The 26569-nt window shown below is 38.8% G+C and overlaps 1 protein-coding gene across 1 annotated transcript in view; it reads left to right on the top strand.

Moving 5' to 3' along the window:
- The window catches only part of LOC141466572 (collagen alpha-6(VI) chain-like), a 42132-nt gene that overhangs the window by 12675 nt on the left and 2888 nt on the right, over positions 1-26569 (top strand). The window contains 20 exon segments of the mRNA XM_074150578.1: positions 13-576; positions 1945-2291; positions 2404-2482; positions 3349-3494; positions 3731-3823; positions 7132-7185; positions 8735-8806; positions 8912-8938; positions 9318-9362; positions 9449-9502; positions 10908-10970; positions 11344-11409; positions 12788-12841; positions 13234-13269; positions 13970-14032; positions 14126-14188; positions 20469-20531; positions 22066-22128; positions 23118-23168; positions 24508-24543. Coding sequence (XP_074006679.1) covers positions 13-576; positions 1945-2291; positions 2404-2482; positions 3349-3494; positions 3731-3823; positions 7132-7185; positions 8735-8806; positions 8912-8938; positions 9318-9362; positions 9449-9502; positions 10908-10970; positions 11344-11409; positions 12788-12841; positions 13234-13269; positions 13970-14032; positions 14126-14188; positions 20469-20531; positions 22066-22128; positions 23118-23168; positions 24508-24543 — 2039 coding nt within the window.

Here is a 26569-nt window from a genome sequence, read left to right as displayed (position 1 = left end):
TATCTTTGGCAGCATGTCCGAAGAAAGCAGATGTCATTTTCCTAATGGACGGTTCCAGAAACATAGATGAAGAAAACTTCAGGATAATGATGGACTTTGCGACAAGTGTAATCAGTCCAGCTGTTATTGCCCAAAACACCAAAATTGGCTTTGCGCTGTATGGTGGTGTCTATAAAGAAGAGTTCAACTTAAGCATTTTTGCAAACAGATCAGAACTAGAATTTAAAATTCGAAGCATCAAACAAATTAAAGGACACCAAAGCAATATTGAAAATGCACTTGAGAAAGTGAAACTCAACTTTCAACCAGAAAAGGGTAGCAGAATACATGAAAATGTCCAACAGATTTTAGTGGTAATCATGGCTGGACGAGCAACCAGTAGAGCTGCAAGAGCAGCAGAAAGCCTGAGGAAGAAAGGTGTTGATATATATGCCATCGGCGTGGGAAATGTTGATCAGTCCCAGCTAACACAGATAACTGGATCATCAAGTAGGAAATATGCCGTTGATGATTTTTCTAACTTGAAGACCGTTAAAAAAAGACTGGTTGATGTTATTTGTGAGGATAATAGAAAAGGTAAACATCCCTGAACCAAACTGTTCCAAGATCTCAGTGTGCTGCTTTAAGTTTGCTTCCCAGTTAGAGTGGTTCTTCAGAATACATTTGGTTGATTTTCTGCAACACTCTGAAAACAGAATAGAAAACTTCTTCTGACTCACATGAAGATAATGGTCTCTGTGGAATAAATTGGCTACATCCGGTCTCTCTAAAATTGCTGAAAGAATTGACTTGGATGTTTTCTCTTTGCTCCCTCCATAGAATAAAAGATATGAGCTGATGAACAAATAACCTTCTGGGTCAGTTTGCATTATGTTAGCTTCTGCCTTGCTGCACATGCAAATACTCTCCTTCCCAGGTCCATAAGGTAGTTCCTATTTTCTCCCCTTCAGGAAGGGTAAAAAGACACACTTTAATAGTTACTGTGAATTTAGTAAGTTTTCTGCAAGCTCACACTCTACTGTACTCCTCATTAACTTATCCATGTACTTATGTTCTCATTTCTGCAAATTTGAGCTGATTGATTGACAACAAAGGCTTGAAGATTTTAGTTTTAGTTGTTTAAAATTCTATCCGAGCTTTACGGTGTATAATTTTTATCCACTTACTTACTTACAAAGTACAGCTTTCGTACTTTGAGTACTAAAGTACTTTGAGTACTAAAATAGGTTTTGCTTCTGGGTTGACAGTGACTCTGATGCTGTATCATCCAAACACTAATTTGATAAAGTTAGAAGCAGTTACAACAATTGCGGAGCAGAAATAAAGTATTACTAACAATAGGTGTAGTTCTTAAAAATGTATATTTTCTCTTCTCCTGAGTTGCAGACAGAAATGATATGAGAGAAAGACATTAATCCCATAGAATACACGTGCAGTGACTCAGTCATACTACAGATTAGAGTGACCTCGCATCTAATTAAACAAAGGACATGGTGGCAGTACTTCTTATTTTGTGGCATGTGCTTTCATTTCGCTTCTGGTTTTCCCATTACCTCACGTGCAATGACAAATTATGCTAAAATGTATATTGAGAGTTGGGGGCCCCTGCTCTGTTTGCTAACTGTGCAGAGCTTTTTCATGCCACAGTGAATGTGCAAGCGCAGGTAAAAAGCATAATGAGGTGCGAAGAAGGGAAGTGATCTGGAATTGACCCAAATTTTAACATTAGGCATAGCATTTTTTTTAAAAGGAATGAGCCTCTATATGAATTAGAGACCTAAAGATTGATTCAGATAATCTACTTGAGGCTTGGAGAGGACAGGTTCCAGAGGCTCCTGCCTACTTAGCTGATGTGCATTTATCTCCCTTTGTTGTGTTTTTTCTCTTCTGTTTTTCTTTGCCTGAAATGAAAATTAGTGCATTTATTTATTATTTTCTCAACAGTGGCTTGTTTTGTGGATATCACTGTGGGATTTGACATCTCATCACAGAGGGAAGGCTACCACTTATTTCATGGACAGAGCAAACTGGAAAAACGTTTTCCTGAGATTTTGCAAGCCCTCCTGTCAGTAAGGGATGTGAGCTGCATTGTTGGGTCCAAGGCACAGAGCAGCGTGGCTGTTCAAGTGAAGAATACTGTTACTCCAATATCCCCAAAGTTCTACATTGACAGTGAATCTATCTGGCATAACCTGTCAAATGCTGTGATCAAGAGACCATCCCAACTTAATGTTGAGTTCTTGCAGTCACTCTGGGAAACGTTTGAGAACAAGGATGAGACCCGACAAAAGGTAATGGGATGACATAGGCAAAATCCTTTGGTCAAAATTGTATACGAAAGATTGAAATACAATTTTTCTTTGCTTCTGTATGATTTAAATTGTCTCTTTTATGTCTTTGTAGGTATTACTTGTGTTTTCGGATGGTGTGGATGATGACTTAGAAGCACTCGAACAAAAATCTGAAGAACTTAAAGAGAAAGGTATCTGTTTTAGAAAAGTCAGAATGTTTAATTTCTCAGGTGGCCTAGCAATGGGGTGAGAAGAGGTATTTAATTTTTTCCTGCAGAAAGAGCAGAGGGAGATTAGCAGCAAATAAAAGGAGTTATAGTCTCCTATGCACAGTAAATGTAAATCAGAATAGCTCCAGTGAAGTGAGATTGACAATGCCAGGCAAGACTGTCCTCCTGGCTTGGCCGTTATCTTTCTGGCCAGTAGTGGATGTTTCAGAGAACACCTAATAACTGGGCTAAGTAAATACTAATGCTTCTTTGGGATGACGTCCCTATTTAGGGATTTTATAATCTGAAACAATCTTTCTTACAATGTTTAACTTCCCCACAGCCACACGTATCTGTTGTGTTTCACCAATCAATCTGCATTGTCCTTGGTATCTGTTATCACCCAGAAACCTAGCAGAGTTGGGAGAAGATGGATTAAGTAATTGTCTTCCCACCTGCCCTGTAGGCTTTGGTATCTGCATCGGCACCTGATTTCAGAGCCCAGGGTCAGAGAGGTAGGGCAGGAGGAATGGAGAAGCTGCCACAGGCTGAGCCCTTCTGATGTGTGCAGGAGACTGTCATGCAATAAACAGTGAAAAACAGAACTGGAGATGAAAGGGCTAGATTTGCTAAAGGGAGCCTTTTATTGACTCTTCATTGTCAGTAGCATCTCATTTGAATCATTCAGAATTAGACACCATCAAAAATGTGGTTTTTACAGCTGGCATTCCTAGTAGGTATTGTTCACCTGATACATAGGATATATCATATCACAATGCATGTATAGATAGGTACAGAGACCATTTTTCAGTGGAACTTAAATTTATTTTCATATTTATTGTACTTAGGTTTGGATGGTCTTCTAACTGTTGCTCTGGAAGGAGCCTCCAACATTCAAAACCTCCTATCCATTGAGTTTGGAAAAGGATTTGAATATGGAACTTACTTAGATATTGGCATGACAGATATCGCTAGCAAGCTATCCAAGTTCTTGGTAAGTTTTTTGATAAAGAACCAATGTACATAGTAAGATCTTGGGTAAAAGAACTCTACAATCAGACCATAAGTATCAAGTTTGGTAAATATGACTAACAAAGGAGTCATGCTATTAATAAAGCATAATGGCCAGTTGCATTCTTATGGTGAGTGCTTCTAGTAAGAGCAAGAGCAGAACCATGAGGAAATTTTTGGAAAATACATTTTTATCTGCAGTAACTTCTTCTTTTTAAGAACAATATCGCTGAGAGGACCTGCTGCTGTTCGTCTTGCAAATGTACTGGCGAAGAAGGTGACATTGGAGATAGGGGAAAACAAGGGATAAGGGTAAGAGTACATCCTAGCTTTGTAGTGCTAAGTTTGCATTGTAAATAATGATGTAAAGATGTTCATCTACCTATGTTTTCTGTCATGATTTTGGTATATCTTCCAAAATAACAATATACCCTCCATCTAACAGTGCAGGAGGAGGAATCAGTCTTCAGTTCTGAGTAGTATGGGGGATGGGGAACATTTCAGAATTGATGAGCTTATCTAAAGATTCTAACATTGGTTTTGCCTAGCAACTTGCCTGCTCTTTGCTAAAATCTGAGTCTTTCAGACACCTCTCCTCAGAGCCATCAGAAAGTTCCTAATGACTGCTTGTGTTCCTAATGACTGCATTATTTAACAGTCTTGGAACCACTTAGGGTAGCAATTGGTTGTTTCTGCAGGAGTTCCAGAAAGAACCAAAATCTCATGAGAGCATTGCATTTCATTTTGATAGTAAAGATTTCCATTAAAGACGATGGAAAGATGCCAGTGAAATGCTACAGGCTAGGGAATTAAAAGCTAACCCATACAAACAAGCAAAAAATACTTTGAGTTACATTATTTGTCTTTTGATTTTTATTTTTTTTTTACTAACTAGATATCCAGTTAAGGAATGCAACAGAACCCTCCTAAACCTCAGACATCTGTGACTTTTTTTATATTCTATTTCTTTGATATAGTTAAGAAATAGTGGAAAATTCTGTACTGTAGTTCAGTAGTGTAACATTTAATTCTGTTCAATTTTAACTAACTTATTTTGACAGCTTTCATAATAATTGAGAGTTCTGTCAAATGTGTGCGTTAATTCTAACTAAAACATGTTCTATCATATGGGTATTTGAAGAATATACATTTTCAAACCATCAGGAGTGCAAATATGGTAGAAGAATGTCCCCTGTGTAAATGAAACATTACTTTATATACAGTCCTGGTATCTCTGTGGTCAAACATGTTGACTGGTCATTCAGCAATGGGTGTTGCTTCTCACCTGTGTATTTCAGCAGCCATCAACGCTGCTGGTGGAGCCTTCAGATTTTCTACCTCTAACAGATGACAAAACGGCTCAGGCTTATATAGTATTAGTTCACATATATTTTTTGAGCAGCCATAGCTTTATTTTGTCCTCTAGCTCTTCTCTGCTTTTCCAGAGTTAAAGAATTCCCTTGAATCTTTTCACACATATCATCTTGTCCTTTGCACAGCATCTCTCCTGCCCTTGGTTCTTCTTTCATTATAAACATGAAGCAAAGTCCAAGATAGGTTTGCAGGTGCACTCGTGGGACAACTATGCCCTGCTGCTATTTCTACTGCTCTTCCAGGCCAGATGGTGGGTTCCTGGCTTGCCAGGGAAAAGCACAGCCTCTGTCATCTGCCAGAGGCATCTGTGATCTGATATTTTGCTTAATGCTGTGAGTTTTCACAGGAAACTGAGTGACCATAGAAGAAGGTGCTCCTTCACAGCCTCAGTTCACAACCAGAACAAACTTTGCTGCTCCAAAAGACAAAGCAACCCCTTGCAGGGTGGCACTTTGCAGTGCTGGTGACTGAGTGGGGTAGAATTTGGGGGATCAGACACTCTCTCTTTTTATCCTTCTCTCTCTCAGGAGAGAGTATATAGGAAGGCTTTTCACTTTCCAAAAAGCTCTCACAAGGGTCAGGGTGCCAGGGTCAGCAGCTTGTTCCAGGGTCAGCAGCTTCCCCCGCCTGGCAGCATCCTCTTGGTACACAGAAGAAAACAACTACTCACACAAAGCCCTGGCTCAGAATTTGATATAATGGCTATTGTGCCAGGCTAGATTTTCACTCTCCAAACATTATCCTCTTGCAAAAGAAGCCTCTGAATTCAAGTAGAAGCTTTTTGTCCTATGAATCTTTTTTGCACAGGGGAATGAGAGAATGAAAGAATGTTCTCTCTTACCCTCTGTATATACAACAAGGGTCATTTAATACTGAAACATTGGAGCACTCATTAAGCCTGTGCTGAGACTCAAAGCTCAGGACAGCTGTTTCTGAAGCAGCTTTCATCCCTATGGAATCATAGGACAATGAAAATGCTCGCCTTGGATTCAGAATCATACACATTTGAAGATACTGTCCCCACAACTTCTTTGTTTACCGGTATCGCTCTCTCTTCTTGGGCTCCAAATCAGGGTAAACAGTGCACTCTCAAGTTTTCTATAAAGATAAGTTACATGAACTCTTTCAAAAATAATTGGACTAGAATAAAAAATAATATTAAAGAACAGTGTTAAATCAGAAGCATTAAGAAATTGTGTATGGCTTGTGGTTATAAGGAATATAGTCTGAAAAGAGATGGACTTTAAAAATCTGGACTATACAAGGAAGGACTACGTAGAAGCTCTAAAATCTCTGCTGTATCTGTTCAGAAGTATTTTCTGGCTAACATCTATTTTGGGGCTTATTTTTAAAAGTACACTCCTTTCTTACAAGGACAGATGCCAGACTGTTGGGTCAAATCCTTAGTTTGGCGTATGTCAAAAGTAATGACTTGGAGAAGGCATGTTTTATCCTGTGGGTGGCAATTGTTCTTTGGTCTTCCTCAACATACTTTCTTGTTCATCCAGACTGACAAATGTGGAGCCAATAAAGCAATTGAGTTCATGCCAGTGTGGAGGAGCTCCAGTCATACAGTCATAGAATGGTTTGGGTTGAAAGGGACCTTTGAAGATCACCTAGTCCAATGCCCCTCACCAGCAAAGATGGAACAACAGTTGATTGTCTACTATCGATATAAAAGATATTCAAGAAGAAAGTACTTAAAGCAGAAGTAGCCAATGACACTTGTTTTCTACCTGAACCAACAAAACATTCTTCATAAAAATGCAAAATAAGCATTTATGTATGACAGATTATGAATCTTGTACAAGATTTTCTTTTTTTTTTCTTTTCTATCAGCTTTTAAAGAATCAGTAGATTAAGGTATATCTCAGTGTTGTCTTGAAATGTTTAATTAGTTGCTGGAGACGCTTTAAAACTTTGGAAGAGCTTTTCCTGGGACCTGCAGTGAAAGAAAATTGTTCACCCTGGAGTATCTAATAAAATATTGGGCCACCTTCAAATTACAACATGGGACAAATAATGCATTATTGATGACTTAAACTGTTAGTAACATTAGGAGAAAATGATCAGGAAAGAATACGTTTGTTATTCAAGTTTTTAGCAGTGTTTGAAGCCCAGAATAAGCAGAGGGACAGAATATGCAAAGAACAATATATTAGCCCATTTAGTTTTTCCAGAATTTCCCACCAGTTTCTGAAGGTCAACCAAGTATTATAGCATTATTTCTCATCTTTTCACTTCAGGGACCCAGGGGTCTTAAAGGCAACCCAGGATATCCTGGAGATGAAGGAGTACCGGTAAGTTTTAACACTTTAAAAACCTGTGTTTGTGAAAACTAAGACTTTTGAGCAGGAAAAAAGAAAAGAGCATCTAAGCTAGATGGATAGTGAACTTATAAATCTCTATTGCCTTTCAAGGTGAGAAGTCTCCCACATCACTTGACTAAAACAGAGACAAGATTGTAAAATTTTCAGTAACATTTCTTGGGGTATAATGGACATAGATTACAACAACCTGAATAGCTTATGTATGTGGCTGCGTGGGTGCCTACTTAGCAAAGCTATTTTTATTCCTGTAGAAGACTTCTACAGAAAGCACTTTTTTTGTTTTCCTCCGAATTTTTTTTGGTGTTTTTCTAAGTTGTTACTGAAAAAATCAAAAACAGTCTTGTGTAGAGAAACTAAAAGTAAACAAATGGAGACAAAACCAGTCATTTTCTGCAGGAGGAACTATTAATAAGCCAGTTCTGGCCAGTCATGACCAGCTCTTTGATCTAGGCATCCATCTTTAGATAGTTTTAATTGTATCCAAATTAGAGGTGGTTTTTGAAGGCCATACAAACCATATCCTATTGATTTGACCCAGGTGTAATATTTTTTTATGCTGGTAGGTTGCTGAAACCAAAAACATCAGAGAGAAAGAGACTGGGAAGTGTACTGCAAGGCTATGACCATCTCTGAGATTGATGGATACATTTGTTTGCTCCTAAAAGAGCAAACAGTTTTCATCTATATAGCTTTTGTTTCAAATTAGAAAAAAAAAAAAAAGATAAATGAGCAAAGACCCATCAGTGGAAACTAAAAGTAACTACAGTGACGGTAAGGAGGTAGCATAGCAGTGTAATGGATATTTGAGAGGAGCATGGCCCAAGCTGTCATCAGGAGGATTCAGTAACTGTTCTGTTGATGCTGTCAGCCAGTTTGTAGTAGTTTGTAGGCATTGCTCTGGAAGACTGCAAGTCTTGACATGTCAAGATGCAGTACTCAGAAATAGGCCTGCAGGTGTGTAATGGCATCATCACATTGTATTTGCTTTACTTTCATCATACTAGGCAGGGAGAAAATTCCACGGAAATCCTGTCAGCCAGACCCATAAATATTGGTTCTTCTCTGTGAGATTTCTGTACTTGTATGTACTTTCAAATTTAAGATGCATTAGTATAGCCATACTTTTTAACAGGAGTCAGATTTGTGAAAATGGTAGCTTGAGACTTGGGATTGTATGTGTAATGTGAATATTAACAGAACAATGCACATGGCTAAAAAGAAGTGAAAATTATAGCAGGGGAGATTAAAAATATTTTAACATTTGCTAGGATACTGCTGATTTATTTGATCTTTGCTAGAAGGTCACTGAATTATGAAGAACTTGCAGTTACAAATTTCTCTATTGTTGCAACCTTTTTAATCCACAGTCAACCAGGGACTTTAGTGGGGCTACAGTTCTTGAGAAGAAGTCTTTCCAGGATTATAGGACTAGGTCTCTCTACCAGATAAATTAGCTGCCAGCTTGTGTAAACCTCACATATATATTTACACAATTTGATTCTTCTTTTCTTTCTTTCAGGGCCCAAGAGGACCACCTGGACTACAAGGACGACAAGGCAGCATGGGATGTCCAGGCAAAAGAGGTTTAAAGGTTAAACAAAAATTCTGAAAATACTGCTTCATTGTGATTTAAAATAATCCTTCAATGTTTTTATATACATGTTTTTCTAACTTTTGCCATCTTTTTTCTTGTCAGGGACATCGAGGATTTGTGGGAAAAAAGGTACAGTATGAGTCTAGGCAGTCTGAGGTTGTGAATGCAATATTCTTTAGGGCTTTGTCCTGCACTAAATAGAGATTTTGAGAGTTTTGCAGAGGTGTCAGTGAGTGTTGAGTCAATGTTACTTTTTTTTTGGCTGCTTTGCTGATGTCTGCTGCAGAGCCCAGTTTATAGTTGTGCTTAGGGAACATAAAAGAAATAAAACTTCAAGCATTAATTTTTGTGTCTAGTTTTTCTACTGATTTTTTTTTCTTCTGTTTTAGGTTGGGGTTTGTTTTTGGTTTTGTTTTTCCTTGGTCTATGTCTCCTTATTCTTGATGGAGTTTGTAATTGTGCACTGGTTGTTTATGCAAGAAATTCATACACATTTGTACTATTTCAGGGTGACAGTGGGGAAGATGGGAGTGATGGAATTAGAGGAGAAGAGGTACATTATTTTCTTTCTTTTGCCTTCTTGACCTCAAAGCTACTGAGTGATAAAAATGAATTAATATACCGTATTTTGTCTTTAAGGGATCTCCTGGGGTTCCTGGAAAGAAAGGAGAAAAGGGTGACATTGGATATCCGGTAACATTTTGTTATCTTTTATTAGTCAGGGTTTGGATTTTAGAACAATATTATGGCTATTTGGTGAAACTGTCCCTGTGAGAGATGTCTTTAATAAATTCTCAAGCACAAGGAGTAGACCTTGTATTACAAAGTTATTTGCACATTTTTTGTTTGAATTCCTATCAGGAGAGTATTATAGGAATTCCAGCATCTGAAGAAGAGCAAACTACTGATGGAATAGCCAGTGGGTATTTTCGTTAATAGGATATATACCCAGAAAATAGTTGCCTGTGGGTTGTTTCTATTTAAAAGAGAATTTGAAGAATAATTACAGTCCTGTAGGGGGGCATTTTCTCATAAAGTAATTTCTACATATGACTAATTTTTATTTGGCTAAAGATAGATATGAAGCCTCCTACCTCTGTAGTACCCTGGCAGGTTCACATACACGAGACGAGAATTTTGTTACCATCTGTGTTTGCCAACATCAGATAACCGCTTTTTCATAAAGCATGGAGCAGCCCTGTTGCCTTTCCACTTACCTTGCAGTCTGAAACAAAGTGCAACTTGGGACTGCAAATGGCAAAAAGAGATACTGCCTTGTGTCAGCTTCAGTAAACAGTTGGAGAATTGACCATTTGTCTTCCCACTGATGAGACACCATTAGTAGAATGGCTAACTGAAGCAAAAAATGCAGCTTGGTAGACACTGACCATTTTGACTTGGTCTGTGTGATAAAAACAACTCTCAGTGGGAATCAGGGTGATCGTTCAGGCTATCAGTTACAGTTTAGCCTCTGCAATTCAATGCCTGCTGTTAGGAATGGCAGACTGGTGGGTAGCCACCATGCAGGTCTGTGCATGAAAAGTTTAAGCTTGCAGGAGCAGCAACTGGATACCTGCTTCAAGTGTGGAAAACAATACTCTCATATAACTGCTTGGTACCTCACTTCCAGAAGAAACTGTCTTGTCCTTTCTGCCCTTAAACAAGCGCCCAAGGAGGCATGGGGCTGATTGCTACGCAGAGGACTCTGGTTGTTCACAGATAAGGCACCATTACATTGAAAACATGAAATGTATGTTATCATACACCTTTCAGTGATATAGTCTACAAACAAAGTTCTTTGATCTTTGGAATAATTTTTGTTTAGTTGCAATAAGTATTTTGAATTTATTCCTTAGTTAAAAAAACCCTCAAAACCAAAACATGAAACAAAATGTCGAGCACAGTGCCTATTTCTATGTTGCTTCCTGTCCAAGAACCCCCAGGTTTCTGGTATTTTTGGGAGTGGAATTGGGGAAGAAACTGGGAGTGAAACTATTTAAAAGTGCAGGTTGAAAGGTTGGAACTTAGACCTATCTCTTGGCAATTCCTGCATGAATGCAGCGTTTCAGGTTCTTACTGAGGTATGTTCTGCTTTCAGGGAAGTCCAGGACCAAGAGGATCCCCCGGAGACCGTGGCCAGAAGGGCTTTCAAGGAGATCCTGTATGTTTTTTCAAGTGCATCATTATTTTCTAGATGTTGACTGTCTTCTTATGTGGGCCTATAAGACTTTATACATAGTCTCCTGTGCACCAGGGCAAAACTGAGATGTGTGTTCACGTGATACCACAATGACTGTAGCATGTCTAATACATAGGCTTTTTATTAACTCTTCATATATGTAAATCTCTCTATTGTTTTGGTAAAGAAGAATGTTTTACAGTTCTTAAGTAGTTAGTACTACCAAATCCTTGACTCGTTCTCTCTAAACCAAATTCCTTCTAATGTTGTATTGACTAAGGACTGACTTGTTTATTTAACATCTCAGACTTTGTAAGAATAAGCATTCTTACTGGGAGTTGTTTCTCTTTTTCAGGGTAACCCTGGACTGAGCAATGAAATAACAGGACCAAGAGGCTTTGCAGGAGAAGAGGGGGAAGAGGTAATTGTTTAGAAATATGTGGAATTTCTGTAAGATAACTGCTTACTAGTTGTACAGTTTCCTCTTCCTATCTGCACTATTTAAAATACATCTTTGCCAAGGGTATGGGAACTTACCACTTATGAAATATGGTGCTAACAAAGGTCTGAAAGGCCTTTGTCAGAAATACCACTGGAAAGGAATGAGTGCCATTGTCAGCATCAAACCTGCAAGGCAATAACAAACAACTGATCTGACTCCAATGTGCAAATCATTCCAATTTTAAGAGAAGGTGTTATGATAGCCACTGAATCTCATGGGCTCTGGGGCCTGGGAACTCCTGCTTCCCAATCACTAAAGCCCAGTCAAGTGCACACTAGACCTAGGAGGTCGAATAGATGCTGCTCCTGTTTTGCAGGTTTGGCAAGTAGTGAGGTTCAGCCTGTATTCCAGAAAGAGATATACACAAACAGAGGACACCAGTGAAGTCAGACACACAGACCACCACAGACAGAGCACTGCCCTTAGTAGCATTCACATGTAACTTTACAAGAACTCATGTGAAACACATGTACAGAGAGCAAAGACATGTTCCTCCTCTCTGGATGAGGAACATATATCCGAACTGTTTAGATTCACAAGTGCAACCATATACACAGATCCCTCAGATATCAGCATAGCTTTTAAATCCATCTAAGATCCATGCCTGGGCCTTTGGCGAGGGAACTGAATGCTCTCCTTCTGAAGTAAGTGGCGGGGGAAGCTCAGCTGTCTCCAGGGAAAAGCAACAGGCCCACTTCTTGCACTGAGAGTGAACTCAAACCAGATTTTGTCATCCAGACAAGAGACCTGAGAAAAACGGTCTGGTGTAAATCCCTCGCTGCTTTCAGGGAGAGCTGAAAGACTGAGTGAGCCTTTTTTCCTGTGGTACAACAGTATGGATGCTTGCCTCTTGTGCAATGCTTTCTAGCAAGAGTATGCTCTCACAAGCGGTCTCTGTCGTTATCCTCACTGCAACAAAGGAAGAAATTGAGGCACAGAAAAAGGAAGTAACTTGCCCGATGTCAACGAGCAGGCTAGGAGCAGAGTCAGGCATCTGCCAACCCTCTAAACCCCAGCCCCGTGCTCCTAACAAGGGCCTGCAGTAATCTTTCTAACAGCTGTAACGGTATTTGCCAGTTCTTAGACAGTGCTGTCAGCCAGGCCCATTCAGAGGTGTGTAACTGATTGCTTTTGATGATCAATGCTATTTACTGAAAGACTTTGACAGAGAATGTTGTCGTGGGGAAGTCCCACAAGACAGGTTTTGGTATTCTTAAAAATTTGGCATGGAAAAATGGACAAAAGAAGAAACGAGAAATTGCAATGATGCTAAGGAAATTAAATTTTCCATGTACAGGGTGAGAGAGGACAAGAAGGCTCACCTGGCTTACCAGGAGCTGTAGGCAACCCGGTAAGTTCCTTTAACATAGGAAGCTTGTACACAGTGAAAATGAAAAATGTTCTGAACTTGCTTGGGCTTGATTTAGTGAGAGAATGCTTTTTAGCCTCTGCTTTGCATGCACTTTTGATAGCAATATGAAATTTGGTGAGTAGAAATACTCTTATTGTTAAATAAAAATACCTTTTCCTAAGCAATATTCAGAATGGCACCGGAGGCCAAAACTGGACTGCTGGTTTTGTAAGTTTGGGATTTGTTTTTTTCTAAAAAAGCATAAATTTTGCATTTGTTTATCTTTTAGCTGAAAAGTTTTAATGAATTAATTGCAACAAGTTATTCACTTTTAACAGCATTCAGATGATACCTAACTTGGTCTCATAGCCATTTTTTTTACCTTGTCTTAGGGAAGACCAGGACAAAGAGGGCGACGGGGATCAGAGGTAAGAACTATTCTTTTCTTATTTCTGCCCTTTTCCACGTAGAAGCCTAATCAAGAATTTTGAAAAAAGAGAATTCAAAGTGGTTGCAACAGATATGTTTGAGAAACATTTTTTTAATTGATCAGGAGCCTTATCTGGACTTTGATGTGTTACACTAAAACATCTGCAGGATTATGTTCCAAATATTGCAGAGATAAACATGCAAATTTTAGGTATTTATAGCTTGCATGTAAGTATTATTAGATACATAAAACGTCTTTCCTCATTTGTTTGTATCAATTTTCAGCACCTTCTGCCTTCGAAAGCAGAAGATGCTGCTTTTAGTGCTCTTTTTCCTGGTGACTACAGTATTAAATAATTTTTTGTGCATCACTTATTGTCCACAGACATTATTTTAAGAACATTCAAGAACATCATGACAGTGTGGTTTCAAGAGTACTATCTGGGGTTTTTTTGTTGTGTTCATTACTAGTTCATTCTGGGTCTGCAGTGTTCAGCACGCTGAAATCAGACTGGTTAGACAGGTCCTCTAGAGTTTTTCTTGACATCCATAAATGCAAGAAAATATGTTATCCACAGTAGGAAGATGTAAAGGAAAACAATAGACCGTTTCAATGCAGTAAATCCCAACATGTTACTGTCTGTTAGATCACATTAGAGAACCCTAACAAGACACAAGTTTGTTGTCATTTAAAAACAGGGCAATAGTGGACAGCGTGGTGAGAATGGCTTGCAAGGAAAACAAGGATACAAAGGACCTCAGGTAAACATTATTATTATTCACAAAAGGAAAAAAACCCCAGCACTAATGGGTTGTGTGTGTTAACTGAACTCTTCTGTACACTTTGGTTTTTAGGGAGAAGGCGGCATCAGTGGTCAAAAAGGACAGAGAGGGAGACCAGGACCTAAGGGTCCTCCAGTAAGTAATATAATGAAAGCACGCTGTTTTGTTTAATTGTAAAGTACTGGATGTGTAATCGAGGATTGCAATCTGAATGTTTTTCGTTATATTGATTTTTCAAGTTTCTTTTTAGTACATGGTATTGACCAGAAAAGGAGATACATATTGCTAAGAGAGAAAAGCAGTAAAGAATTTTCATGAAACTTAAATATTGCTGATAAAATATTAGCTTTCTAATAATTCCGCCTTCCTGGCAATAATGGAGAAAAAAGTGATAGAGTAAGGCACTTCTGCATTAGTATTTTTTCCAAGCTGTGATAAATTCTGCAATTATACCTAATACATTGTTGTAGTTATCTATAACAAGCTACTAACAAAGGACTTGACAGTTTTATTATAGTAAGCTAAGACAAAAAAAGAGAAGAAAGGTCACGGATTTGGTCATTCAGAAACTATCAAGTATGAATTATGTTATTAATCTAATAATTATCATTTTAGTTCATAGGAATTCCAGTTCTTTCATTGGGGAAAACCTGTCTTACAGAGGTTTTCTGCCTTTGCTCCTTAGTCTCCTTTCTAGGTGTACATCGTGTTCCATCTGCTCTAGCACGTTTTTTTTTCTATAAGGGCTTGCTGTCAAGAGTAGCGATGGTATGGATGTTTTGTTACGAGTCTATTAACCATTTTGTTGTTCATGCTCTGACTTCCTACAGTCTCCTGGGCATTGTCAACCATAGCTATAATTCATAGATTCATAGATTGGTCTAGGCCGGAAGGGACCTCCAAAGGTCATCTAGTCTGACCTCCCCGCAGTCAGCAGGGACACCCCCAACTAGACCAGGTTGCCCAGGGCCTCGTCGAGCTTCACCTTGAATATCTCAAGGGAAGGGGCCTCAACCACCTCCCTGGGCAACCTGTTGCAGTGTTCCACCACCCTCATAGTAAAGAACTTTTTCCTAATATCCAATCTAAATCTCCTTCTCCAACTTAAAACCATTGCCCCTCGTCCTGTCACTGCAGGCCTTTGTAAACAGACCCTCCCCAGCCTTCCTGTAGGCCCCCCTCAGGTACTGGAAGGCTGCTATTAGGTCTCCCCGGAACCTCCTCTTCTCCAGGCTGAACAACCCCAGCTCCCTCAGTCTGTCCTCGTAGCAGAGGTGCTCCAACCCCCTGATCATTTTCATGTCCCTCCTCTGGACCCGCTCCATCAGGTCCATGTCCTTCTTATATTGAGGGCTCCAGACCTGCACACAGTACTCCAGGTGAGGTCTCACCAGAGCAAAGTGGCAGAATCACCTCTCTGGATCTGCTGGCAACACTTCTTTTGATGCAGCCCAGGATGTGATTGGCCTTCTGGGCTGCAAGTGCACATTGCCTGCTCGTGTCCAGCTTCTCGTCCATCAGCACCCCCAAGGCCCTTTCCTCGGGGCTGCTTTCTAATACCTCATCCCCCAGTCTGTGTTTATTCTGAGGATTATTTCGGCCCAGGTGCAGAACCCTGCACTTGCTTTTGTTGAACCTCATGAGGTTCATCTGGACCCACCTCTCCAGCCTGTCCAGGTCCCTCTGAATGACATCCCATCCCTCTGGTGTATCGACAGCACCACACAGCTTGGTGTCATCTGCAAACTTGCTGATGGTGCTCTCAATCCCTCTGTCTATGTTGTTGATAAAAATGTTAAACAGTACCAGTCCCAGCATGGACCCTTAAGGGACACCGCTTGTCACTGCTCTTCCTCTGGACTTCAAGCCATTGAGTACCACCCTCTGGGTGCAACCATCCAGCCAATTCCTTATCCACCGAACAGTCCACCCATCAAATCCGTATCCCTCCAATTTGGCAAGCAGGATGTTGTGAGGGACTGTGTCAAAGGCCTTACTGAAGTCCAGATAGATCATGTCCATAGGTCGTCCCTTATCTGCTGACCTAGTCACTTCATCATAGAAGGCCACTAGGTTAGTCAGGCAGGACCTGCCCCTAGTAAAGCCACTGTAGTTCAATTGTATTCAATTGTAGTTGAATACTTTAATTCAAAAGCAAAGTAAACAGATTGATTTTCACAATCCAGTGGAATGATTTGGCCAGACAGGATAAAAGTTTTTGGTTAAACACATTAAATAATACATAAGAACTAATACCTCTCAAGTCTTGCCATAACCTGTCTTATTGGCTTCCTGGTGATAGGCTTCCCAGTAATAGCCAAATCCCAGGAGAGTGCCTTGCTTGTTCACTTCTTTCTCTGAAACTACCATTCTTTCCTTCCTCTGTCAGCTGCCACACATTTCCCATCTCCCACACAGCCATGTGTTTTCTTGAGCTCCGTTCCCTTGTACTTCAGACATTTTTAGGGGACTGTGGAGAAAAGGAAGTATAGCTGCTGCCTTTTGTACTAAGCAGATCGGTGATCATGAAACCAGCTCAACCTCCTGCTTTCTGGTCTGATTGTCCTTGCTCTGAACTTACCAGCAGGGCTACAGGGTGGAAAGCAGGAGGGGGTGAAGGATGTTACTCTCTGCAATCATTTTTTCACCTAGCTCATTTGTACAGTGTAGCCCCCACCCACAGAAATTTTCCCCTTTCCTGTTCAGGAGCTGTCTGGTAGACTACGGAGATGATGGATGATGCTGAGTTCCTACCCATGGCAGCCTTCGCACATCTCCCTCGGCCCCTCACTTTGCTATTTCCTGTTGTCCTTCTGAAAATAAATACTGGCAGGATTTAAGCAAACTGTTACTTCTCAGTAGAAGAGAGTGAAAATACTAGTTGCTCTCTATGAGGAAGTACAAGCTAAATTGCTTCTGTGGCTTCACTTAGTTGAAATGCCAGTCATTAGTGGCTTTAAGGAGATGAGTCTTGTTTTCATTTTAACATTGTTCCTGCAGACTTTGGTGTTGAAAACATAATTACATATATGAAAGGGAAGGGTCATATTGATGAGCACAGAAGGCTTCTCTTTATCTAGTATCTCTGTGTTTTCTACCAAATTAACGCCTGATTTTTTTTAGAACCTCATCCTGTAGAATTTGAAGCTATATTTTAGTTGGGGACAACCTTGGTGCTGCGAAGTCACACCTGTAACCATTTTTTAGAATCAAATATAATGCACTGGGACTATCATGCCCTACCCTGCTTCTGATGTGAGCACCAACTTTCCAACTTTTGAACTGTAAATGTCCTGTAGATCACTCACATACATCCTCTTTGCTATTCTGTTGCCAAATTCCAAGATTTTAATGGAAAAGAAAAACTGTTTTCACTTGTTTTTTTTTCAGAGGCCACTCCACATTCAAGCCTACATAATATTTTTTCTGTTACCCATAAAAATGTTGTCTTTGTCATGACAACGAGACTCTTAAAACAGTATTTTCCGCAGACATGAAATGCTTGCTGTTATTTTGGAAAGACATCTTTAATGCTTCCTTGATGTGCCACGTTAATTAATTTTGTATGTGCATTCTTATTTAAAGATATGTTTCCCAGCAAACAAGTTACCATGGGAACTAACTGCTTATCTTTATATTCCTCTGCCACTAGTGAGCCGAGGAGGCTTCAGTTTGACTTATGAAGCATGTCTCTCGATTGAATTTCACTTATTTTTGTCAGTCCTGTCCAAAAAGTGTCCATTTTTCTCAGTGTCTTCAGTGTTTTGAGACCACTCCTAGGCATTTTGATTGAAGATACTGTGTAGATGTTAATGTTGTGTTTATTTGGAAGTGTGGTGTTCAGTGACCAAAAAAGGGAATTATTTCCTATCTTCCAATTAGCGCTCAAATTGTCATGCTGTGTGAGGTGGGTCACAACCATCAACTAGTGACTAGGAATCATGTCTGACCACTTTTTTTCCTTGCCCAGTATTTGAAAACCTTTTCTTAAAAGAGATCTTGCATTAGAATATTTTTATACAATACACTGTGTGTTGGCATAGGACACCCAGGACTGCTGTTGTGTTTTTAATGATGTCCCTAGTGACTCCTCTCCTCAACCTAGCAGACTTGCCGTTATTCTAGGAAGCAGAGTCACAACCTGTTAGAAGAAACATCTGAGATCCAAGTAGTCCTGGCCTGGTCAGCAGCAAAGGGAGGAGAGGCAGAAGCAGAGAGCCAGGGATAGGCTTTCCCAGGAACACAGAGCAGGTCACAGAACCACATTAAGAGCAAAGGCCTGGTCAAATTGCTTAATCCATTAGACTTTGTTTCCTGCTGTAATTCACCACAAGGAAAACACCTCTTGTTCAGGTAATATCATTTTTCCCCAGGAATGAATGCCATGGGGTTATGCAGTTCCTTTTATCTACAAAGCTGTTTGTTGTCAATAATAGTTTTGTTGTCTGACCATATCAACTTCGGTTTGGAAATAAAATATTCAATTTCCTTATACTCTAAAATAGTCCATGCTAGATACACTGTCGTTTGAAGCATTTCAGCTGAAAATACAATCCTGTATTACAGGAAGACATTTTATTCTTCTGTTTTCATGGCATTATTATCTGGAATGATTCTAGTCTGTGGTCTTTTAATGTTTTCACTCAAGCTAACTGTTCCAGTTTTCATTTCTGTTTCACATATTATGCGATACGGTGGTCTGGACACTGGAGAAAGCACTGTCCTTTCTGATGTCCCTTCCCTGAACAACTCAGTGATCTGCAAGATACAAAGAATTTTTAATACTTCTACCCTCTGTTTTAGAATACAAATATTCAATTCACTCCATTCCAATCCTCACCTAAGTCCACCACTCTGTGTTGTTGGATTTTTGTTATTGTTGTTGTAAAAGAAATAAAGTTCTGCAGTTGTTAGACAGCTTTATGGTGTAAGCCTTACTAAGGACGTAGTCAAATCAATTTCCAGTCTCACTACACATATTTGTAAATACCCTGAGAGATGACAGAGATAGGAATCTCTATGTATCTGTCCTGTATAGAGAAAAAAGTGCTTGTCGCTGGGTCAATTGTAAAGAGAATGCAGAAGAGTACTTTTCATTACCCTATAATGAGACTTGTTCATTTAAAAAGATGCTAAAGAAATGGAGGAATAGGATAGGAAATTTCTTCCTATCTATGCTTTTTCTACACTGGTTTAAAAAAATGAAAAAAAAAAATGCATGTGCTTCTTCAGAAACACATTAATTTTGGTCTTTGAGATTTGTTTGATACAAAGGTCTGCGGTCACATTCAGTAACAGGCGGTGTCAGTCATGGTTTCTGGAAGCCAGCTGTGAAGGGCTGGGAGTGTAGATCTGCCTTTGCTCTGATGTATCATCCAAACCTCGCATCTGTTGATTTGCTTCAGAAAATCTTTAGAATAGTATGGCAGCTGCTCCTTGGCTACAAATATGAGGACAAGACGCTAACCTGCCTTGCTCAAGCAAAGTTGTCATTGCTACTGATGCAGTACAGGCTCTCCTGTAATAGCAGTCAGTGTTTTGCCCTTCAGGTTTTTAAATGGCCACATGGATGGACAGCTGCTAGCAATTTTGTTAAGATATTTTTGCTGAGTATAAGGACAAATAATAGTACTCGTTTGGAACTGACAGAAGAAAAGATTGGCATGATGAAGACTAGAAAAAATGAGCTATCCCAATAAAAATAATAATAACCTCTAAGTTTTTAAAGCTTCTGGTATTTAAGGAAGGGGAAAGGAAGAAGTAGAGTGTGCTATTTTACAACTAGGAAGCTAAGTTTTATTTACATTGGCTGACTAATCCCTGCCAAATGCCCAGAAGAAAGCATTTACTTGGTACTATATGAGTTGGTTATGGTCATTCTGCAGCCAGATATTTCAGAGAGAAGATATACTAAAGGATGTGGCAAAGCTTGGTTAAACCAAACTCGTTATCAAAAATACCTACATTGGATTAAAGTCCTGGAGAAAATAGGATCATGTTCTCTGAGTCACTTTCAAGACAAACTCTATCAATATCCTTAATTCTAATTTACAAGTAAGAGAATAGCACCTACAGTTTTCTTCCATGTAGTTTCCTCCTCCTCAGTCATTCTGTTCAACTGTGGATTGCAGATGAATCCCAAATCAAACAGGAAGCTTGAAGTGGAGGTAGAAGCTGGTCTTACTAATATTTAGTCTTGTGTGTTATCTGGAAGATCAACCTTTTTCCTGGAACCGTGAGGGCTCTTTTCTAGGGGAGGGCTGTAAGGAGACGTAGACAGTGGTTATGTGGCTTACAAGTGTTATGGGATTAGTCAATATTTATAAAATGTAAGTCCAACCTTGAAAAGAATCTGTGTGTTTTATCTGTTTTCTTATTTTACATCATAGCATTTGTCTCCTTTTGTTTATTTCAGAATAAACCAGGAGCTATGGGTCTGGCAGGGGCTCCTGGAGCTCCTGGGAAAACAGGAATTAAAGTAAGTTTCCTTAGTTAAATTACTGCATTAATTTTGTCTGTTTAATTCCCTCCCTTAATGTTGTTGATATAAAAAATGGTTTGCTAACTCTGTTCTTGGCATCCCCATCTGGACCTGTTTCCCAGGCAAAGGTCCAAGGGATGCCTGCAAGATCAGTCTTTTGATCTGAGTGGGACTTACATGTTGAAGTTTAAATAAGCTTTATCATGTTTCTTTTTGGATTGCAGTTTGTTTGGTACTTAATTACCTTTGAAGAAAACCCAAACACAGCCGGCACAGTATGCATGTTAGCAATGTCTGTGGCCACAGCTGCATACAGCTTTTCAAGAGTGTAAGCTTCTTAGATCTGGACTTTCTCTTATTTGAAAAACCTCTTTCTGCTGAAGTGTGGACTAGAAAGTTCAGGGAAGCAGATTTTTAAATTAATTTTTTTCATCTATTAAACCTTTAGACTTATCGTCTGGATAGTTTGTTGATTCTGTAAGTTGATAAGCTGTTCATAAGCACTTGATAAGGCTGGTATCATTTGCATGGTAAACCATGTTGTGTTGTGTAGACCTAACAGTTCGTATTTATTTGATTTACTCTTCCCGAAAGACATTGTAAACTCTATGCCAGGCTAAAATAGCTATTAAAGGGTGGGTGGGTGGGGAAACTTCACATAACCAGAGATCAGAAGAAGTGATTCCAATAAAAGTATTGTAATAGAGTTTCAGTTTTCCCTTCTAATTCAAACTTTCAGAATCATGATAAGCCAAGAATCCAAAAGGCAAACAATCTTTATGGTGAAAGTGTAAGATATTTGAAATGCTTTAGTTATGCATTTTAGGATTTGCGGGATATCTCAGAAGTAAACAATCATAATTTTAATAGGCATATAAATTCAGGTGTCTCAGGGTACACACAAAACTTCTTTTGAGGGAGATCACTCACATGTGCACATCTAAATAAAGGATAAATGCAAAGTAGCTTTTAACATAAAAGTTGAGCTTAAGGTACTTTTTTACCTGCAATCTGAGGCTGCTTATCTGATTTTATAAATAGTAAGAAAGTAGCTTGAAGGTAATAGTGCTGTTATATCTTCTTTCAGATTAGTCAAATTCCTTCATATTTGTGGATGACTCTGTGGGATTTGTCAACTACTATAGTCAGAGAGTTATTCCACAGCATGAAGGAAATTCTTCCATGCCTTTTGAAACTGGATTGTAAAACTGTAAGCTGACTTTTTGGAGCCGGTGATTTTACCCCTTTAATAGTTATAATTTCTTATTCTTTAATAAAGGCTGTTTGACCTGACACTGGAAATGTTTTGTTCTTTGGTTTGGAAATCATATATTATTTGAAAAATCTAGTTGTCTGCCCATATTATGAAAATCTTCCTTTCCGTCTGTATTTAGAGAATTGAAGAAGGACCTTCAATACAGTATTTCAGATTTCATTTGCAGAACATTATTTTGAAATTCACAGTAACCCTTTAACCAAGCATGACTCAAATGAGTATGGGAATGGTTTACTTAATTATTTTTTTTAATAGGGACAACCTGGTGATCCAGGACCAAAAGGAGAAAGAGGTCCATATGGTATACGTGGAAGGCAGGTTTGTACTTTTACTTTTATCCTTGTGCTGTTTATTTTGACTACACTAGACCTAAAGTAGGAGGCATGTTCTGTTCTAAAAGAGATGTAACTCAAGAATTTCACTCTGGTCAATTAAAACCTCATATTAAGTGTAATAACAGAGAGAATATAGATTTTAAACTACTTTTTGCTACTACCTAGTCTCCTAACAATTATAATAGAGTTATTCTGAATGAGTACAGATGTGAATTACAAGTGCAGATATGACCTTTGGTACATTCTACATTCATACATTTGGCCTTTGGTACATTCTACTGTAATATTACAATATTTCTATTAGTAGTATTAGGAAGAAAAGTCATTGGAGTTAGTAAATGGAGAATGACTAGATGCTTTAGGTTTTGAGGTCGAAACTTTCTGACATTTTCGAATATGGTTTTAATTAGCCGTTTGTGAAGAGAGCATACACAAGAGTGATCATTTTCTACTAGTAATATAAAAATGCAGTTTCTTTTGGGGCCAGATTTTGTAAAGATTTGCTTTGAGGTGCAGTTAGAGACAGTGCAGTAGTGTTTTCAGAGTGATCAATGATTGCAGGAGGATTTTTTTTGTGTGGACTTGGCTTTCTCCTCTATGTATAACACATTCCCTTCTGTTAGACTGGGTCAACATACGTTGTATGTATTCTCACCATCCCTCCTGTCTTTGCGGGTCAATCCAGGACCAACTTCCACCTTTGTGTTTACTTACAAGATCTTACTTCCCAGGGAATGCAGAGATTTTGCTTATCTTTGAACCAGTTCAGGGGCACAGTGTGCATATGTATGAGGTGAAATGGAGTAGAAGTCATCTTGCTCCTTCCCAGTGTATTATAATTCCTTACATCGGACTTCCTGTGATTCTGTACTCCAAGGCACTTGAATTAACACTTGGTCAGTAAAAGAAGGTGTAGATAGACACAAGAAGAGTACCAATGCAAATAGTTAAATAAAAATATTCTGTTTACAGGGAGAAGATGGTGCTTTTGGATATGGTCTACCTGGAGAAAAAGGAGTAAAGGTAAAACTGAAAGAGGAATCATAAGGAAATTATTACTTTCTCCGTTATTTTAGAAGTGATTTACAACAAGAGGGAAAGCTGGAGGAAATGCAAACAACAGGCACCGTTTATAGCTATTTCAGTTTCATCCCAAGGCAAAATGGGATGGATAGAACTCTAACCTACACAACTACTGATTTTATTTCTAGTTGTCACTCACTATGACTAATTCACTAGCTGTCCTATGTGAGCACATGCCTGGGACCAAACCATGAATTGCTAAAATCAGTGTGGTTCACAATGGGTTTTGCATCCTTAGCCCACCCCAGACTGTAAGGGCCCTGTGGGCATTTGTCATGTACATATTGTGGTTCTAGAATATATTTCTGGTAGTGGCTGCAGGATGCGGGAGGCTTCAGTAGATTTTTAGATAGATCTTGATGCTTTCAGACACAGGATTGTACAATGTTTTGGTAGAAACACCAGTCAAATCACATAGCAACTTTTCTTCTAGTTTTACATTCCTACAATTTATAAGAGCTGGTGGCTGAAAAACTGTCTTTTATTCAGAATATGTCTAAAGAAGGCATTAAGGTCCTTTATGCAAACAGCTGAAACGCAAGTAATGCTATCCAAAAAGTCATTAGCAAGGTCCTGGTGAGAAGCGAGCAGAGGTTCCCTTGGGAAGAGCCAGAGACTGTGGCAATTATTGGTGAAACTGTGAGCAAGGAATGTGTGGGAAGGAGAAGACAAACTGGGGATGCTCATCCCACACACTTGACAGAAGCATTGTTGGCTTTCTCGTAAGAAATTCTGGAGAGAGATTTTGGATCCAGCAACGGCTAAATGAGCCATGAGCCTGTCCCTTGAGTTCAAAAAACTAAGAGTTGTTATTGTCCTTAAACATTGCTCATATGACACATTGTGTCCCTACAAGACAGTGTCTCCAGGCCAACACCAAGTTCTTGTTAGTATGTTTCTTGGAAATGAAAAATACAGCTTTGCATATCTCCACCAAGAAATACCAGCCTCTGACCTACATCTGATTTACTAGAAACATACTTCAAGAGTTTTCATGTGCACTAAGATTGGTCCTGTTTATCTGGCAATGTAATGACAGTTTCACTCTTTATTCATGACTGGGACAAGCTAAAGCTATAAGTAGATCCTTATCGGCAGTATTTTATATATATATTTGTGTATCTTTCCATATATTTTTACATATGCAGTGTATATATTATACATAATGTTAGTATTTATACATATACTTACAAAAGAGTATATAACTTTCAAATGCCAATTAAAAAAACACACTGGGATGACAATGTGAAGTTCATTATCTCTATTCTCTATGTTACAGGGAAATAAAGGACTTCCTGGAGATTTTGGACGAAAGGTATATGTTGATTTTTACCTCAACAGTTCTCTGGCTTTCATATATGTTAGCTTAAATAATCTGTTCTTTACTGCATTGTGGTTATACGGGTGTAACTCAGATGTAGCTGATAGAATTATGCCATTCCAAAAATGGCAGATACTATTGCTAATATTTGTTTTTAAAAACGAGAATAGTTTTTGTAGATAATTTTCCATACATTGAGTGAATATTCCTGGCATTTTTGAAAAGAAGAAAGAATTTGATTTGTTAAAAGGGTGGAAGAGGTAACCTGTGTAAGTGGTAAATGACTGAAAGCTTTCATCTGCCATTCTCCCTGCTCCAACCATTGAGCACTAAATTAAAATGAAGCAGTTGTTTTACTGTGTTTTGCTGGGAAGAACAATCTGATGCTGGATGCCCTAAAATGAAGCAACTTTCACAAAGACGTGGAAAGGGAAGAAAGGTCCAAGTGTCCTGAATGAGCACTAACTTTGAGGGAAACAGCCTAGATTGAAATGGTTTTTGGAAAGCCCACCTTTTTTTTTGCCTTTGTCCCTCTTGCAGTTTAATTGTAAGGAAATTGCTCTGTGTGCCATCTTTTCAGAAAGGTTTGAACTTATTGCATCACTTTAGTCATTTAATCATTTAAGCAAAGGTAATGTTTGTAGGCAGAGGTTTCTTCTGACCTTCAAGGATCCAGAGGCTGCCACATAAGTGGGACTAGCAGTGTTTTTTTCTACTCCTGAAGCTTCTGACCAACTTTCTGATGGACAGGAGCATTTCAAAGCCAGCTTCTACCTTCCCTGCAGTAAAAATAGATGGATGGTAGAAGGTCTTGCTCTGCTGCATTGTATGACCACATCAGAGTGAATTCATTCAGGCTAACAGTGCTACTAATGACACTAATATATGGACAAAGGAGGATGAAGAATTATGGAGAGAAATAAATTGGAAAATCGTCAGCAGAAGCTGATGAAGACGACCTTCCTTTACTTTCAAGTGCCTAATTTTGCAAGTCCAACAGTCTGTTGACATCAATTTTTACATGGCAAGAGTTTAAAATAGAGAACTAAACCATAGAAATAATAATTTTCTGAACATAAAAAAAAAGTTGGTAATTTTTAAAGTAGGATAACAAGCTAGCTTGCTGTGTGTTTCTAAATCCAGCTAATTCATTCTGGCAGTCTCCATTTAGTAAGCTTGTGCTTGATATATGCCAACCATTAATATCCCTATGGGCTTGTTATGAACTTTAGGATTCTTGTATTGAAATGGCAAAATACATTTAGCTGGGGAAAAAATCTTTTGTCCCTCCACTGTTTTATAAAACAAAAGTGGTGTCTATAGAAGTTTTTGATAGGACCTGTTTTCCTAATAGGAAATCCATGATTGCTAAAAAAATTACAAGTGGAGGATTTACTTCAGTTAACTTTTTAAGTCATACTATAATGACAACTGAGTGAAACAAAAAATTTCTATTGCATGGAAAAATGCAATGCTTCTCTTTCCTTTCTTTCCTTTTTTTTCTTTTTTTTTTTTTGGCCGCAACTCAGAATCATGAGTTTTAAAATAAGACTTTGCAGAAAAAGATTGAAACTTTTTTTCAAGCTGAATGTGAAATACAGAGCTCAGTGTTGAACTCAACTTGTTCTAAAGACAATGAAAATGCTGGAAGACAAGATTGCGTAAATAGAACTGGGCTGTGAAATTGCTGTTATACGTTAGGCTTCATCTAATAAGGCTGCTTAACATCTGTACTCTCGGTGGATACAGAGCTATGGGCACAGCGAAAGCAGAGTCTTATCCTGCTGAACATCATGGCTTGGAGACGATGTGAGATGTTGCATGCCAGGTCTCTGACACAAATCTTTCTGGTAAATGGCCATTTGTGTATGGAGTAAAAAAGAGTGAGGGGTAGCTCATGTTCTGATAGTTTGCTGACTGTTATACATTCCCCCACAGATGTAGAAAATCTGACAGGGGCTTGTCACGGAATCACTGAATTGTTGATATTGCTGGACATGTTAAATGGCCCGTGCACAGA

Source organism: Numenius arquata, chromosome 7 (assembly GCF_964106895.1).
Source record: "Numenius arquata chromosome 7, bNumArq3.hap1.1, whole genome shotgun sequence".
Taxonomy (NCBI): Eukaryota; Metazoa; Chordata; class Aves; order Charadriiformes; family Scolopacidae; genus Numenius; species Numenius arquata.
The sequence above is the reverse complement of the archived record's forward strand: the minus strand, read 5'-3'. Positions and strand labels throughout refer to the sequence as shown.